The sequence below is a fragment of the Rhinolophus sinicus genome, chromosome 14, assembly GCF_057876585.1.
Source record: "Rhinolophus sinicus isolate RSI-liver-muscle chromosome 14, RSI-T2T, whole genome shotgun sequence".
NCBI lineage: Eukaryota > Metazoa > Chordata > Mammalia > Chiroptera > Rhinolophidae > Rhinolophus > Rhinolophus sinicus.
In genome coordinates this window covers 92692943-92710514 of record NC_142514.1, presented here as the reverse complement: position 1 = coordinate 92710514, position 17572 = coordinate 92692943, and the positions used below count along the sequence as shown (strand labels likewise).

The window sequence follows — 17572 nt, the reverse complement described above, 5'->3', positions numbered from 1 at the left end:
TTTTTATTTGCATTTCTCTGATTAGTGATCTTGAATATTTTTCTTCATGTCTATTGACCATTTGTGTGCCTTCTTTGGAGAAATGTCTCTTCAGGTCTTCCGCTCATTTTTTAATTGGATTGTTTGTTTTTTTGTTGTTGAGTTACATGATTTCCTCATATATTTTGGATATTAGCCCTTTATCGGAGGCATAGTTTGCAGAAATCTTATCCCATTCAGTTAGTTGCATCTTTATTTTGTTGATGGTTTCTTTTGCTGTGCAGAAGCTTTTAAGTTTCATATAGTCCCATTCGTTTATTTCAGCTTTTACTTCCATTGCCTTTAGAGTCAAATTCATAAAATGCTCTTTGAACCAAAAGTCCATAAGTTTAGTACCTATGTTTTCTTCTATGCAGTTTATTGTGTCAGGTCTTCTGCTTAAGTCTTTGATCCATTTTGAATTAACTTTGGTACATGGTGACAAATAGCAGTCCAGTTTCATTCTTTTGCACGTGGCTATCCAATTCTTCCAGCACCATTTATTGAAGAGGCTGTCTTTCCTCCATTGTATGTTTTTGGCTTCTTTGTCAAAAATCATCTGTCCATATTTATGTGGTTTTATTTCTGGGTTCTCAATTCTATTCCATTGGTCTATGTGTCAGTTTTTCTGCCAATACCATGCTGTTTTGATTATTGTAGCCCTGCAGTACAAGCCAAAGTCAGGAAGTGTGATACCTCCATTATTGTTCTTTTTTCTTAGGATTGCTTTGGCTCTTCGGGGTCTTTTGTGGTTCCAAACAAATCTGATGATTTTTTGTTCTATTTCTTTTTAAAAAGCCATTGGGATTTTGATGGGGATTGCATTGAATCTGTATATTGCTTTGGGTAATATGGCCATTTTAACTATGTTGATTCTTCCAATCCATGAGCACGGAATGCCTTTCCACTTCTTTGTGTCTTCTTCAGTTTCTTTAAAAAATGTATTATAGTTTTCAGTATATAGGTCTCTCACATCCTTGGTTAAGTTTATTCCTATGTATTTTATTATTTTTGTTGCAATTGCAAAAGGAATTGTTTTTTGTATTTCTTTTTCTGAGATTTCATTGTTAGTATATAGGAATGCAATGGACTTTTGTACATTGATTTTGTAGCCGGCAACTTGACTGTATGTGTTTATTGTTTCTAATAGCTTTTTGGTGGAGTCTTTAGGGTTTTCTATATATAGCATCATGTCATCTGCAAAAAGTGACAATTTAACTTCTTCATTCCCAATTTGGATGCCTTTTATTTCTTTCTCTTGTCTGATTGCTCTGGCTAGGACTTCCAACACTATGTTGAAAAGCCGAGGTGATAGGGGACAGCCCTGTCGTGTTCCTGAACATAGAGCCAAGGGCTTCAGTTTTTCACCATTAATTATATTAACTGAGGCTTTGTCATATATGGCCTTTATTATGTTAAGGTATTTTCCTTCTATATCTATTTTATTAAGTGTTTTAATCATAAATAGATGTGTCTTGTCAAGTGGTTTTTCTGAGTCTGTTGATATAATCATATGATTTTAGTCCTTTATTTTATGTGATATATCACATTGATCGATTTGCATATGTTGAGCCATCCTTGCACTCCTTGGATGAACCCCCATTTGGTCATGATGTATAATCTTTTTAATGCATTGTTGCATTCAATTGGCTAGAATTTTGTTTAGGATTGTTGCATCTGTATTCATCAGAGACATCAGTCTGTAATTTTCTTTTTTTGTGTTATCCTTACCAGGATTTGGTATCAGGATAATGTTGGCCTCATAAAATGAGTTAGGGAGTATTATCTCTTCTTCAGTTTTTTGGAAGAGTTTGAGTAGGACAGTTATTAGATCTCCTTTGAATGGTTGGTAGAATTCACTAGTGAGGCCATCTGGTCCCGGACTTTTGCTTTTGGGAAGGTTTTGGATGACTGATTCAATTTGGTTACTGGTGATTGGTCTATTAAGATTTTCCAGTGCTTCGTGATTCAGCCTAGGGTGGTTATATGTTTCTAAGAACTTGTCCATTTCTTCTAGGTTATTGAATTTGGTGGCATATAGTCCTTCATAGTATTCTTGGATGATCATTTATATTTCTGTGACATCCATGATAACCTCCCCTGTTTCATTTCTGAAATTGTTTGTGTCTTTTCTCTTTCTATCTTAGTGAATTAGCCAAGAGTTTGTCAATTTTGTTAATCTTTTCAAAGAACTAACTCTTCATTGCATTAATTTTGTCTGTTGTTTTTTGTTCTTTATTTCATTTAGTTCTGCTCTGATTTTTATTATTTCCTTCTTTTTGCTGACTTTGGGTTTCATTTGTTCTTCTTTTTCTAGTTCTTTAAGGTGTAACGTGAGGTTATTTATCTGGGATTTTTCTTTTTCTAGAGATAGGCCTGTAGTGATATAAATTTCCCTCTTAAAACTGCTTTCGTTGCATCCCAAAAATTTTGGTAGGATGTATTTTCATTGCCATTTGTTTCTATGTATCTTTTGATCTCTCATCTTATTTCTTCTTTTACCCAGTCATTCGTTAAAAGTATGTTGTTTAATCTCCATGTATTGTGGTTTTTACTGCTTTCTTTTCGCAGTTGATATCCAATTTCAAAGCCTTGTGATCAGAGAATATGCTTGATATGATTTCAATCTTCTTAAATTAAAAAAACAACTTAAAAATAATTTATTGGGGAATGGGAGTAGTGTGTATTTCCAGGACTTTATTGGGGGAACGGTGTGTTTTTCCTAGGAACCATCAGTTCCAAATCAAGTTGTTCTCCTTCAGTCTTAGTTGTGGAGGGCTCAGCTGAGCTCCAAGTTCAGTTGCCGTGTTCAACTTTAGTTGTGGGGGGGCCACTGCCCACCGTCCCATGCGGGGGTCAAACCGGCAACCTTGTTGTTAAAAGCATGCGCTCTAACCAACTGAGCCATCCGGCTGCCCTCAATGTTAAATTTGCTGAGGCTAGTTTTACGTTTCAATATATAGTCTATCTTTGAGAACGTTCCATGTACACTAGAAAAGAATGTGTATAGTCTGATGTTCTAGGATGAAGTGTTCTATAAATGTCAATTATGTCCATTTCATCTATTGTGTCATTTAGGGCTGCTACTTTTTTTCTGTTTGGATGATCTAGTCATAGCTGTCAATGATGTATTTAGGTCCCCTAGTATAATTGTGTTTTGGTCAATTTCTCCCTTTAGTTCTGTTAGCAGTTGCTTGGTATATTTCGGTGCTCCCTGATTGGCGGCGTAAATATTGATGAGTGTTATGTCTTCTTGTTGTATAGTCCCCTTTACCATTATGAAATGTCCATCTTTGTCTCTTGTTACCTTTTTTATCCTGAAGTCTGTTTCCTCTCATATCAGTATAGTTACACCTGATGTTCTCTGGATACCAATTGCTTGGAGTGTCAATTTCCACCCTTTCACTTTGAGTCTATATTTGTCCTTATAGCTGAGATGCGTCTCTTGGAGACAACATATGGTTGGGTTTAGTTTTTTGATCCAATCTGCTAGTCTGTGCCTTTTTATTGGTGAGTTCAGTCCATGTACATTTAGGGTGATTATTGATATATGAGGATTTCCTATCATTCTATCTTTGGTTTCCTGGTAGGATGGTGTCTCCACTGTTTCTTTGCCGTTTTGTTGCTGTCTGTTATTTCAGTGTGGTGATATTCTATGATTTTTCTTCTCTTTCTTCTTTTATTATGTTATATATTTCAGTTCTGGATTTTTTTTGAGTGGTTACCATTAATTTTATGTAAAAGAACGTTTCATATTTAGAGTAATCCATTTTCTTCAGCACGCTTACTTTCTCCATTCCCTTATGCCGGTTCAGGCCTTTACTCTCCCCCCTTTTATATTTTTGTTGTCACAAATTATCCCTATTTATGCTGGTCGAATAGACAGCCTCCTTCAGTATTTCTTGTAGTGCAGGTCATGTGTTAGAAAATTCCCTCAGCTTCTGTATGTCTGGAAAGGTCTTTATTCCTCCTTCATATCTAAAGGATATCTTTGCTGGAAATATTATTCTTGGCTCATAATTTCTTTCTTTCAATAGTTTGAATATATGAGTCCACTCCCTCCTGGCTTGTAGAGTTTCTGCTGAAAAATCTGATGATAATCTAATGGGCTTTCCTTTATAAGTTACCGTCTTCTTATCCCTGGCTGCCTCGAGGATTCTTTCTTTGTCGTTGATTTTAGACAGCTTCAATACAATGTGTGTGCCTTCGAGAAGGCCTTTTGGGGTTGAGGTAATTAGGTGTTCTATTTGCTGCTTGGATTCGAGGATCCAGTTCTTTCCACAAGTTTGGGAAGTTCTCATTGACTATTTGTTTGAATATACTCTCTCTTCCCTTCTCCCTTTCTTCTCCTGCTGGTATGCCCATTATTCTTATGTTGCTCTTTCTGATGGAGTCAGAAAGTTCTTGTAGAGTTCTTTCATTTCTTTTAAGTCTCAAGTCTCTCTCTTCTTCGATCTGTGTCATTTCCAGACTTCTATCTTCGATGTCACTGATTCTTTATTATGTCAGCCCTATTACCTAAGCTGGCTATTTCATTCTTCATTTCTTTTACTGAGTTCTTAATCTCCAGAAATTCTATTTCGTTCTTTCTTAAAATTTCAATCTCTTTGGTAAAATGTTTGTTTTGTTCTTGGAGTGTGTTCCTGAGTTCATGAAACTGCTTGTCTGTGTTTTCTTGCATCTCATTGAGTTTTTTCAGAATTGCAGTCTTGAATTCTGTAATTTAAATCACATATTTCCATGTCTTTAAGTTCATTTTTAGGAGACTTCATTTTCTTTCTGAGCTGCCTTGTTACATTGGTTATTTATCCCAATTAGTGAATAAGTTTTTTCTCTTCCTAGGCACCTACAGGTGTGGGTTCTGCAATAGGTTGGTAGAAAGAGGTCTTTCCTTTGTTTTCCAGTAGATGTTGGTAGAATGCTTTATTTTCTTTCCAACTGCAGCCTTTAATTCTCTATCACACTGTAGTGCTATGTTTTCTCTGCACTATTCCAGCTTCTCACACAATGGGGGGATTCCGTGGAATGTGGGCTTCTCCTCCGTGAGCAGTTCACCTGGGTCTCAGGGCACAGCCTCCGTTGGGGGATGTGGAAAGCTCTGAAGTTCCAAAGCTCTTCCTGCACCAGATTCAGAGTCCGTGTGTTTCAGCAGTTCTGTTTACTCCTGCAGGGATCCGCCCAGATAGGTGGGGCCAGGGGCGGGGTGAGTTGTGAGAGGTGGCCCAGAGCAATGGCAGCGACCACCACCACAGCCGGTCCTGCTTCCACAGCTCCCTCCCCTTTGCCGGAACTAGTTGGGCTGCAAGTCTGTGTCTGCGGTCCACAGTTCTCAGAACAGCAAATAATTCTGTTCTTTTGCTCTGACACTGCTACTGTTCCGCTTCTAGCACCGGGCAGGTGGGGGTGGGGCGAGTTCTGGGAGGGAGGGGGCGGCTTATCTCAGTGCCTAAAGCTTCCGTTCTCTGCTCGGCAGTGAGGGCTTAAACCACCGTTTTCAGCCTTTTTCCCTCAGTCTTTTCTCCGAGGTCTCTGCCGTGAGCGTTGGGTTCAGCCGTGTTATATGCTGCCCCCTCAGCCCTGTGGGCCATAAGCGGAGCCCTAGCAGTCCGAGTTCTTCCCTCTCCCGCAGCTGCGGTAGCCCCAGAATGCAGGGAGCTCTGAGCTCCGGCCACTCAGCCTGTGTCTCCACAATTACCACTTTCCTCCTCCCCCGCTCCCCCAATTTGCCCTCATTTAGATGATTTCAGTCTCTTAGTCTTGCCTGTCTGCTGTGCAGGGAGTCCTCTGCTGTGCAGGGAGTCCTTTGTGGAATTATAGCTGTTCAATTTGTTGTAAATTCCAGGGGAGATTTCAAGAAGCTCACCTCACACCTCAATTTCTAAGACATCCAGTAGTGCCTTTTAGTGTATGTGCTGCCGAAGCGAGCACTCCAGTAGTGCCTTTTAACCAGCTCTGTGCATCACCCTTACCAGGGATGTGTTTTGACTATACATGTGCCCAGGGTCTGTCCCTGGAGAATTTGGAATCGGTATATCAGTGGTAAGATATACACAGCTGTACTTTCGGAAAGTTCTGTGTAATCTGGTGCACATTCCTGGTTGAGGACCACTGGATAGCAGTCGTTACCCTAACCATGGAGTGTTCCTTTTTTTAGTGAAAGAGAGTCAGAGAATTGTTTTGTAAGTTAGGGAGAGTTTAACTGAGCCATGTGTATTCTTCTGTTCTGCCATGAAATAACAGGTACATTGTCACTTGCCTCACTCCAACTTAAACATCCAGCCATCTCAATAGAATCCTCCAAATCCCGATGTCATCCCCCAGAAAAACAAATGTGCAGAAAAATCCACTCCCTAGGAAGAAAAAAGGAAAAGAGGGAGCTGTCTTTACAGCATGTTTCCCACATTCCTTTTAAGACCAAAGCATTTCACTTCAGTTGGAGAAACTAGGCTATGTCTTTTATCTCTAGATCTTATTAACTAGGAATATGATATTTTCCAACACATTTATTTCAACCAGTTTTGCTATTATGGAACAGTTGGATTTTTTTTTAATCACATTATAACAATATAATTTACTATCTAGTGCTTAATTGTCTATAGAATGCTATGACATTTCAGATGTTCTATCCCCAAAGTAAATTGTGTCACATTTAATCCTATTCTAATTTTGGGAAGTTACTTCCAAATTGAAAATATTTTATAAATTTATGCTTAAGTTTAAAAGTAATGTTGAATTCTCTGGACTGGAATCACTCCTTCAAGATGTTTTGTGAGTTCTGCAAATGTCAATACAGATCGTCCTCATTTTATCATTCCTTGAATGAGCACTCTCATCTGCTCCCTCTCCTGAGATTTCAAGCTATTTTGACATGTTTTATCACTCCTCAGAACTGAGGTAGAGTAACTGGGGTTCAGGGAGTACTGAGTCGTGGGAAGAACCCTTTGCGCAGCTTATACCATGTTCTTAACAGTGAGTTTCCACTCGGGAACTTCTGTGGGTGAGCATTGTGAGTGCTAGCAGCAGTCGCCTTTTATCACTTGAACAGAGTTGCTGATAGATTCATTTCAGTTTAAAAATACTTGTTTTCGACAGGTCTGAAGTTGGAATGTGGGTCGTACTGAAGGGGAGGAGGAATGGAGCAGGGCGAGCTTTGGTGAAAGCTCTCAGCTCTTGTTTAACTGCTATAGCAGCCCCGCTTTCCATGACTTCAAACCTGATTAAAAGGAGAGCAATAGAAAAACTTGGGCTTTGGTTAAGAGTTTAAAAATTGAAGGAAGGATCCTATTTTCCAACCACATAAAATACATGCCTATTTTAAAAGGCTTATTCACAGTGTGCCGTTTATAAATCTATGAAACAGTCTGCTAGTCCGCTTCTCTCATAATAAAAAGGGCCTCCTCGCTGAGTTTATATGAGGACTCATGGAAATGGGGCAGTATAGTAAGCAGCAGAGCATGGAAGGCCATCCGTCGTTTCTGTCTCAAAAGCACTCATGTCTGTGTATATGAAGGACAAATTCATAGAAAAGGGAAATACATGTATACCAAAATACTAATGTTAAGGGAATAGCAGCAATAGGAGACTTTCGCCCCTTTGTGTTTATTTTTTAAATTTAATATAATCCACATTTAGTAATAAAGTAATATTTAGAGTTCTAAGTAGCTTAGTTGTTTTTCAGCAAATTATTTAATTGTTAAGGATGCAAACTATACATAATACGATCCCAATTTTGTTTTAAAAATTAGATGTTAGGTTGATGGTTGAAGGGGTGGATGGATCATAAAGGAAATTCAACAGAGGCCATAGTGGCTGTTGTTATGTCTTGGTGGTGAAGATAATGGATTTTTGAGGGGTGGGGGTATACTTTCTATATATTACAATTTAAAAGAAAATAAATGTTTCACTCTGAAATTGTGGGAAAATAGAAGTTAGTCCATTCTTTATTGTGCAGATAGCAAATGCCTATTCTCTACCAGGCAGTAGGAATACAAAGAAAGAATAAGACATAATTTTTATCCTGAGGCCTCAACATTTAGTGGGAATGGAGAGAGGACAAGTGTGGTAAACAAATGGCTTGACTCATGGTGATAGCTCAGTTAGTCAGGATTGATTAGGGTTCCTGCTCTACTCCTTTTTCTTCCTGCAAATGGTCCTGCAGGCTCTTTGTTGCTAGGAAGCTTTCCAAGGAGATGGAAGGCATTGCTTTTATTAGTTGTGAGGCTGAAACGAGGTGTTCAGGCAACTTTGGTTCTTCTGCCACCCTGCCTCACACACACACACACACACACACACACACACACACACCTGGCTTGATTACTACACATTTTGTGTGTGGGGGTGGGGGGCACATCGGGTGATGCCACCCCCCCACTAGTATTGGTCCCTCCTAACACAGTTTCTTTTAGTATGTGTTGACTCATTTTCTTCCAAAACATCTAAAATCTGCTAAATAATATCTGCTTGAGAAATGGTCCATCAACTTTACAAAGAATTAGTGCTGTGGCCTTGGTGTGTGTTTTGAGTATCTGGTCAGGACGGCAGAAGGATGGGCTTCCAGACTGTAACCTGGGCCCTGGGTCCCGGGAGGGAGCCTGTTAGGAGCCTGATGGCAGAGCCCTTCAGTTATCACGCTGTACGGCAGGCAGAACAGGCTTCATGTGCGTATGAGCCGCAGTTACTAACAGGAAGTCTGGGCTTTGGTGAACTGGAGAATGACATGAGCCAGGCTTTAAGATGTTAGACACAGATCTTTTAGTACATAAAATACAAACTGGTGTTACTCAAGCTATTCACCAAGCGAGGTAGTGTCTGTGGGTGTATAGCAAGGAATTCTACATTGACCTTCACAGACAAGCTGGGCCCCCCTTCATGACCACCCTCACCCACCCCCATTCCCATGCCTTTGCCCAACCCATTTGGTGCCTGTGCATGGTTTTCCAAATAACTGATTTAGACGGTCCTAATTGACGTTTTCAACTGAAGTTTGGCAATGAGAAGGGTGAGCTGTAACGGAAAAATTGTTTGCTTTGCAAATGTGCTGCCAGCAGCTAGCCAGGAATTATAATAAGACCCCTCTAACTAAGTAAGTATGTTAGATAGCTTGTCTAACTAGACTAGGAATAGAAAATTTTGCACAGTTAGACTTAAAAATAAATCATTATTAGACCTTCTCTATGAAGGTTCACATTTAGAAATGGGGTGCTCAATTTTAGTCCTGACGTTAAGAGACAAGTTAGGTGACATACCCAAGGTCTCACAGCTGAGTTCTGGGAGAATCTTGTGACAGAGGTCCGGGCTAGTGACCCTGCAACTCTGTGCAGACTTCATGTGATTAATATTCACTTGGATTCACACCCCAGGCCAGAATTCCACAGACCTGCTCCTACGTCCTGCTGTGCCCACAGTAACCAGGTTCCTGGTTTGTTGTCTGTGAAATGAGGGAGTTGAACTGTGTGATCTGGTGCCTTTGGGAGCTAGCTTTCTGAAATGATGCTGTCCCTTCCCTGTGGGGGAGTGGTCTGAGCATACCCGTCTCATCAGGATGTGGACTTCATTTGAAGCCTGTTTTCTGTGCGTTATAATGAGGCACTGGTGCTACACTCTGTGGTCTCACTATTCTGTGAACCAGACAGATTGTATGTCCGTGTGACTTTCTGAAACTCTCCATGTCTCCTTTATACATGCTTATGTGTGTGTGCTTATACAGTGATACACCCTCATGACTCGAAGGCAGGTCAGTTTTCAGTCTCGGTAGTGCTGAGCTCTGTTAACAACGTGAGTTAAAAATAAAGGGCAGAGCCTTGAACTAAGTGAGTTTTTAGTGACCTTGCTAAGCCATACATACGAGTTCACTAAGAAATGCTACCGAATGAAAAGTGTGTAATACAAGTGTGACAGTAACTAACACTAGTTGTGTTGCAGGCCCTCCGTGTTCATAGAGGATAAAGCTATAGACACTCTGGCTTATCTCAGCGATGGGGATGCCCGAGCTGGATTGAACGGACTGCAGCTGGCGGTGCTGGCCAGGTTAAGCTCTAGGAAGATGTTTTGTAAGAAGAGTGGGCAAACGTATTCTCCCGGTAGAGTTCTGATCACTGAAAATGATGTGAAGGAAGGCCTCCAGAAATCTCACATTTTATATGACCGAGCAGGTAAATAACTGAACTGTAAAAAGAGTGAAACTTTCATGAAATAAGTTGTGTACATACACTCTCACTTCCAGACCTCATCTGGGTCCAAAGCATGAATGTGATTCTCAGTTGGCTCTCCATATTGGTAATAGAATTAAACCTTACCTTCAGAGTCCTAGCTTCCTGAACTTTCTTAGAGAGGCTCAGAGCAGAAGCTGTCCTGATCAGAACTGAGGCGTTTTTGGGTTTGAAATTGCAAGTTTCAAACGTATCTTAGAAGGTAGTTACATATTTTTCCATTACTCTCTGATGGCACCTTTTAGAATACAAGCATTTTTTAAAACCCATACATTCAGTTGATCATTTATAATGGCAGTAAATAAGACGATTCTTGTAATAAGTGACTTATTTTTTTTTAGCTTAATGAGAATTAAAAGCCTTGATTTCAAGAGTCTCAACTAAAAATTAAGTTTATTTGGATTGTAATGTTTTTACTTTGTAATATCTTTTTTAAAACTTTATTTTTGCTCTGTGCGCTTACCTGTTTGCATAGAAGCACATTTACAGATATCGGTTTTGATACCAGCTCTTATTAAGTCTGTGACCTGGCAACATTAAATGTCATAAGCGCAGCACATTTGTATCTTTTTATAAAACATGTTGGTGACGAAGATAGCGTACTGTAGATTACCCTGGACTTCTGGGCTTGAGTATTTATGTGATTCTGATAGAGTCATGTTGCAGTAACGAATAGAATTTCCACACCTTTCAAAGCTATGCCAGAAAAGGAAGCTGGGATTAAATATTCCGGATACCACGTAGGCTGTCCCATGTCTTTAACAAATGCTTTTTGATGGTGAAGAGTACTTCTTACTGGTTAGAGAAGGGGGTGGGGGAGCTTAAGAATGACTGGTTCCAGGCAGTGCCTCCTGTTGAGTGAACAGAACGTGCTGTGTGACCTTGGGGAAGTGACTGAAGCTCTTTGGCTTTACTGCCCCTCAGCTGATGGGGTGGGGGGTGCTAAAGAGCACTAAGGACGCATTAGAGGCATTAAATTAACAAACAGTCCTCTCCCCAGCCAGCGCCTCTCCTCAAATGACCCAGGAGCTTGGATGGCCAGCTCTGTGCTCCTGAATGTCATAGGAGTGCTTGGAAAATCTGAAACATAAAGCATTCTGGATATAGAGTTTTACTTTCCTTTTGGCCAAATGCAAGAACTGGAGATATGTACAAAAAATTAAAAGTTTTAAGAGATAAAAATATTCCCACATGCTGGATTCTTCCATTGTCTCTGGGAGTTCCAGCAACAGTGGTCTTTCCTTCTCCCTTGTAGCTGTCCTAAAGGAGACTCTTCATTTTGACTGGACCAGCTGAAACTGTTCTTCCACATTTCATCAGACTGTCAGTTAAAAAACAAAGCTACAATTTAACATAACACTAGCTTTCATTGAATCTGAGTAGTTTATGTACATTGTCTTTTTTTTAATTCTCAAAATAACTTTGGGAGGTAACTTAATGTTATCCTCATTTTACAGATGACAAAACTTGCCTAAATTCACAAAACACATGGTTAAATTTATCCCCAGCTCCAGGTCTGATTGGTGCCCAGGACTGTGTCCTCCCTCCCTGTCGGTGTTGCCGCCATGCCGGCCCCTCCCCTGACACATGACTGCTTACACTCACACCCACTCTCACATGTACTCACTCACCTCTCACCCATGCGAACACTCGTGCCTGCTCACACACACACTGTGGGTGTTAGACATGTCCAGCCCTAGGGTTCCTACTTCTTGGGGCTCACATTCCATCCAGGGAAGCTATGCACGAAGGGGTTACCTTCTCTGTAGCAGCTCTTTGCTGCCCTAGGAAGAGCTAGGGTCAGTGGAAATCGCCTGGAGCCCGGCCTTGAGGACCCACGCGAGCCACAAATTAACACCTTACCCTGCTGCCGTGTGGCCTACCTGCTCCACAGGTCGGATCCTAGAGATCGTTCTCTTACAGGCTTTGTTCCATCAGTAAGGGACCTAGGAACTAGCTCAGATAAGTCTGCATCAGTGAAGAAATTTCCAAATGAAAACAAGTTCTCTGCCATGCATTGATGTCGGGGTTCTACATGAATGTGAAATTTTAGGTTGGAAATGGTATATAATAAAAGCAAACCTACCAGCTAACGTAGAAGAATATTGAACACTGATGTATTTCTGTAGTGCTTACTCCATACCAGGCAAACATGGTTTAGTACAACCCTGTGCCCTAGCTCGTCTTACAATACCCACTTCCTCGGTGAGAAGCCTGAGGAGGCACAGAGTGGAGCCACTTGCCCGTGGTCCCATGGCTGTACACTTGGCATTCGAACCCTGGCTGCCTAGCTCCAGAGCCCACGGTCTTCACCAGATGCCTTTCATCGCTGATCCCTCAGGAAAGGTATAAGGAGATGAGGAACCTTTGTGATCGGGAGGTTCATTGCCATCTCCTTGTTCACATTGGACAGAAAGTGAAGCAAAGCTGGCTGCTTCCGTCTCATCTGTGTATCTCCGCGAGTTGGCTGGGCCTGCACTAGTTCTCCTCCCCAGGTCCAGGCTCAGCTCAGGAGGGTCAGAGCACAGGGTCAGGGTCCAGGCCTGTGAGGGAGTTGGGCCAGAACCATGTGGCTTTCGCGCAGGACACTTTCCCGGCCAGCCTCCATGGCGTTGTGACTTAGCTGAGGAAGCCCTAGGATGGGAAACTCAGTTTGTCCACAGAAATCCAGCAGCTCTGCGGAAAGCATCTGTCTGCCCCGGCGCTCCTCTGCAACGGGAGGGGCCCAGGCCCCACAGTCAGCCTCTCGGGTCTTGCTCCTTTGGCAGGCCAGCATCTTAGCCCGTGCTCTCTTCATCTGAACATCAAGTGTCATTTTACCAGCATTGTCAGCTGCCGGGACTTGTTCTTGGGGCCCAGATGCCATGCAGAGCAGGTCATGGTCTCATTGTTGGCATCGGCTTAATGAGCACAGACCAGGTGCTTCTCTGGAAGGACTAACACTAAGAATAAGACCCCTGCTTTCTCAGGAAGCGGGTGCCCTCTCCTCAGACTCACGGAGGAGATGGTGGTCAGAAAACAGTGAGATGTGTATCAATGCAAATATGGAGCTATAAGTTTCTCCCCTTAAATATCCCTCTAAAGCACGCTTCACTGAGTTGTTACACAGGTCAAAAAGCAGGGCACACCCAAGCAGTGAAGGAAAATGACTACAGTGCTCTCAGGGCAAAACCTGTTAGTGCATGTGTCAGGCCTTCAGGGGGCCTGCCACACAGGTTGTCCCCACCGCCGGTTTAAATGACCACAGGCTCCAGATACCAGAAGGGCAGCTAGAAGTTATACCGAGGAACAAATGGGCTGGAACAGCTGTTCTTGCCACTTGCCTCTGCACTCTGATGGCGCCCTCCAGGCCCAGGGTCAGTTTTCCTCAAATTAACAGTGGAACCAGAACATTAGAACCACTCTTGGCCTGGAAAATCCACTGGGGTCTAGGAAGACCACCTTTCAAAGTGAATGTCCCCTCCCTTCTGGTCTGTGCTCACATCCAGTGTAGGTGGCTGCAGTTATCCAGCGGCTTTCTCTTAAAGGGACCGGGTTACAAGACAGGTCCAGGCCCCACAGGGTACCACGTGGGCCTGCCCCGGCACCTCACACCAGCGGCGCTGTACCCTCCTGCTGAGCAGCTTGAGCACAGCTGTCAGACCTCACTCTCCTCGGGCTTTCCTAGGTCCCTACTGGTTCAGGCTTCCTTAAAGTCAGTCAAGTGAAATAAGCATTATGGCTTGAATGAGCCTCTTAGAGCTCTGTGGGTCCCATCCTCCTGCCTGTAATTGAGTGGGTGCTTTTTGTGGTGTCCAGGAGAAGAACATTACAACTGTATCTCTGCACTTCATAAATCCATGCGGGGCTCGGACCAGAGTGCCTCCCTCTACTGGCTGGCACGCATGCTTGAAGGAGGAGAGGACCCGCTGTACGTTGCCAGGAGGCTGGTGAGGTTTGCCAGTGAGGACATTGGTGAGTGTGGTGGGAAGGACCCAGGACCTGGTGTGCACATAGGACGGGGGAAGGGGGACGGGGAAATGGTGCCATGTGGGACAGGTAAGGAGAAAATAAGACTTCACTATGAACTCAGTTTATTTTTTTATTGTGTATGTGAGCTTTTGAGTGGTTTTGTTCCTAAAGTCACCATTTTATTTCCTCTTCAGTAGTGATTTTCCTAATATGAGTCTTGAAATAAAAGAAATACTTCCATTTGCTTTGTAGTTGGGTGTTCAGGTTTTCATTGGACATCTGAGATAGAAATGGAAGGTTCTGGACACCGTTTAAATAAAAAGATCAGAAGAACTTTTCTTTGGTGTTAAGAAATGTTTTCTTTTTAATGTATCCATCCTTGTGACTGTTTTCATGGTCTCCGCCCCTTACATTTATTTTTCCTACAAGATGTAGAATTGTTATCCCTGAGGAACCAGTTTTTGACAGTAAATATTTCTTGAATAAGCTAACAAGATCAGAGAAAAGTCAGTCCATTTTGCTAAGTGGGATTTTTATTTTTTTTGGTCAGAATGAACGGGCAGTGATAGTCCCTGGTCGTGGTAGCACATGGACAGGTCGGGCAGGGGGTGTGCGTTGTGACTTAAACTTTCTCTTTCTGTGTGTGTGACAGGTCTGGCAGACCCATCTGCATTAACACAAGCAGTTGCTGCCTACCAAGGCTGTCACTTTATAGGCATGCCTGAATGTGAGGTAAAGTAATGAGGTCATTTCTTTGCAAATCAGTTCCTTTCTCTTGTGCTGTGTCCCTTTGTGGATTTGAATATATGTTCTGCCTTCGCCATTCATGTGTGGGCCCACTGAAGTTGCTGCTTGGCTTTTTAACTCCTGTTTTAGAAGCCTAGACTCACAAGAGGGGGGTCTTAGGTATCAACGAGGTGATGTTTTCAAACAGGAGGAAGTGTTGAGGGTTTCCTGGGGGCAGAAGTGCTGAAGGAGCCGAACAAGGAAGTGTGTGCAAGTTCACGCACAAACACAGCAGCTTCATGTTTATCTGTTTTACGTGTTGGGGTTTTAAGAAAATTTTCATTTAATAAAAAGTTATTCAGTTTAAAAATAGAAAACCACTGGTCTGGTTCAACCTCTCATCTCATGTAGGAATTTCTTCTTTTTGTCATAGGTGGTTACCCAGACGATAGGCAGAAAGGGGGGTAATGAAAGCGTGGTGGGGCTCTTCCAACTAACTAGGGACATTATCAAGTATTGTGCAAAGATGTTTCCTTTTCGCCTAGGTGCTCCTAGCGCAGTGTGTGGTCTACTTTGCCAGAGCCCCAAAGTCTATTGAGGTGTACAGCGCCTACAACAACGTCAAAGCCTGTCTGCGGAACCACAAGGGGCCTCTCCCCCCCGTGCCACTGCACCTGAGGAACGCGCCCACCAGGCTGATGAAGGACCTGGGCTACGGCAAAGGCTACAAGTACAACCCCATGTACAGTGAGCCTGTGGACCAGGAGTACCTGCCGGAAGAGCTCAGGGGGGTGGATTTCTTTAAGCAAAGGCGGTGCTGACTCTCAGGCCGTAACAGCGGAAGGATGTTACTTTTTATCTTCTTCTCTTTTTTTTTTTTTTTTAAGGGATGGCCAGAAAGAGAGTAACTGGATTGTGAAGTTGGTTGATTGCTTGGTGGACGTTAAAACAGACCAACATTTGTGCCAGAAATGTGAGAGTTCCTTAGGTGGAGGCAGTTACTTCAGCTGAACATGTAACGTTGAAACTGCTCATTTGCACTCTGCGGTGGTCATGCTTACAAAGTACGTGGCAGCCTTGTGCAATGAAGTAATGTGATAAGGAGTTACCTATTTTGTCATAGTATTTAAGTCATAATGTCACTTCAGAATTCAGTTCTGTAGGATTTTTTTTCCTTTAAAAAATGTATATTCTCGGTAGTTTTAATTGGTAAAAAAAAAAATAATTGTGATTTAATACTGCATAGTGTTTTGGGTATTTTTTTTATATGCAAAGGTCTTATGAGCCAATAAAGCTATTTCAAAGTACTCTTCAATTCTCTCATGTTTTTCCCACCTGAGTTTCCTAGGTTCCAATATCTGTCACCGTCACATCTTGGTAGATAAATAACTGAAAGAAATATTATCATATGAAATTGGAAAACTATTATCATGAAATTGGAAAGCTTAGTGAAAAGTCAGTGTATCTTTTTGAAAATTAATTTTAATTGTTTTAAAGGAATACATATAATTTTAAATGGCTTAAAAGAATCCAGTAGTCTTCTGTCCCATTTCTCCCTACTTCCTCCAGTTTCTTCTTGCAGCAACATGTTTCTAAATGATAAACTCCTATTTCACTTCTGTTTCCTAATGTTAAATTTCTCTCCCACCACACACACACACACACACACACACACACACCTTAGTTTTCTTTGTATCTACTGCTGATTCTTTTCAAATTCAATAGCCACTTTGCACATATTTCCACAAGGATGGTCCCATCAATAATCTTTCCATTCTGCCCTCCCTCCCCCGCTCCCTGTGTGATCCCTCTTGGGCACTGCTACTCTGTCTCTCACTGCAGGACCTCTTAAACAGACCTCTTTCTGTTTAAGAGACGCACATCCTTTAGAAGCTTTATGAAGCAAAGATTCATGGGAGGCAAAATATTTTTAGACCTTGAATGTCAAAATGCTTTTATTCTATCTTCGTACTTATCTGATAATTTGGGAATAAAATCTGGGTCGGAAATCATTTGTTAGTTGTCTTTTTCCTACGTTGTCAACTTTGAAGACATTCTGATTTGTGACCTCTGCAGGCTTATAGCATCTTCACTTTTTTGTTTCAGTGTTCAAAAGTTTGCAGTGATTTTACTGGTCACTTGGCAGTCCCTTTCAATGTGGAAACTCATGTCTTTCAGTTCTTAGGAAAGTTTCTTTTTTTGTGTTCATTGAATAAATATTAAGTTATTGTAATATTAAGTTATTCTAACATGAGTGCCTCATGTTAAGCACTCTTGTTGGGAATACATCAGTGAACAAAAGAGGCAAAATCTTGTGCTCATGAAACAGTATGAAAAATATGTCAGTTAATGGTAAATCCTAAGGAGAAAACAATCAGGGAATGGAGATAGAAAGTGTGAGGAGGTGTGATTTTAGAGTAGCCTAGGTGGGCTTCATATAGAAGGTGATATTTGAATCAAGAATTAGAGGAAATAAGTATGCCGTTCAGGTATCTGGGGGAAGATCTTTCCAGGCAGAGGGTACACCAAGTACAGGCCCTGGCAGACGGTCCAGTAAGGAGGCCAGCCTGACTGGAGTGGAGGAAGGGAACTCGTGAGAGTTGAGGTCAGGAAATAATGGGCCTTCAGATCATGTGGGACCATTTTGTTCATGGGAAAGACTTGGCTTT

The 17572-nt window shown here is 41.9% G+C and overlaps 1 protein-coding gene across 1 annotated transcript in view; it reads left to right on the top strand.

Moving 5' to 3' along the window:
• The window catches only part of WRNIP1 (WRN helicase interacting protein 1), a 28198-nt gene extending 11988 nt beyond the window's left edge, over positions 1-16210 (top strand). Inside the window, exons 4-7 of the mRNA XM_019752371.3 lie at positions 9940-10169; positions 14025-14180; positions 14830-14909; positions 15449-16210. Of these exons, the coding sequence (XP_019607930.3) occupies positions 9940-10169; positions 14025-14180; positions 14830-14909; positions 15449-15724 (742 nt within the window). The 3' untranslated portion in view covers positions 15725-16210. The remainder of the gene's footprint in view (positions 1-9939; positions 10170-14024; positions 14181-14829; positions 14910-15448) is intronic.
• The last annotated feature ends 1362 nt before the right edge of the window (positions 16211-17572 follow it).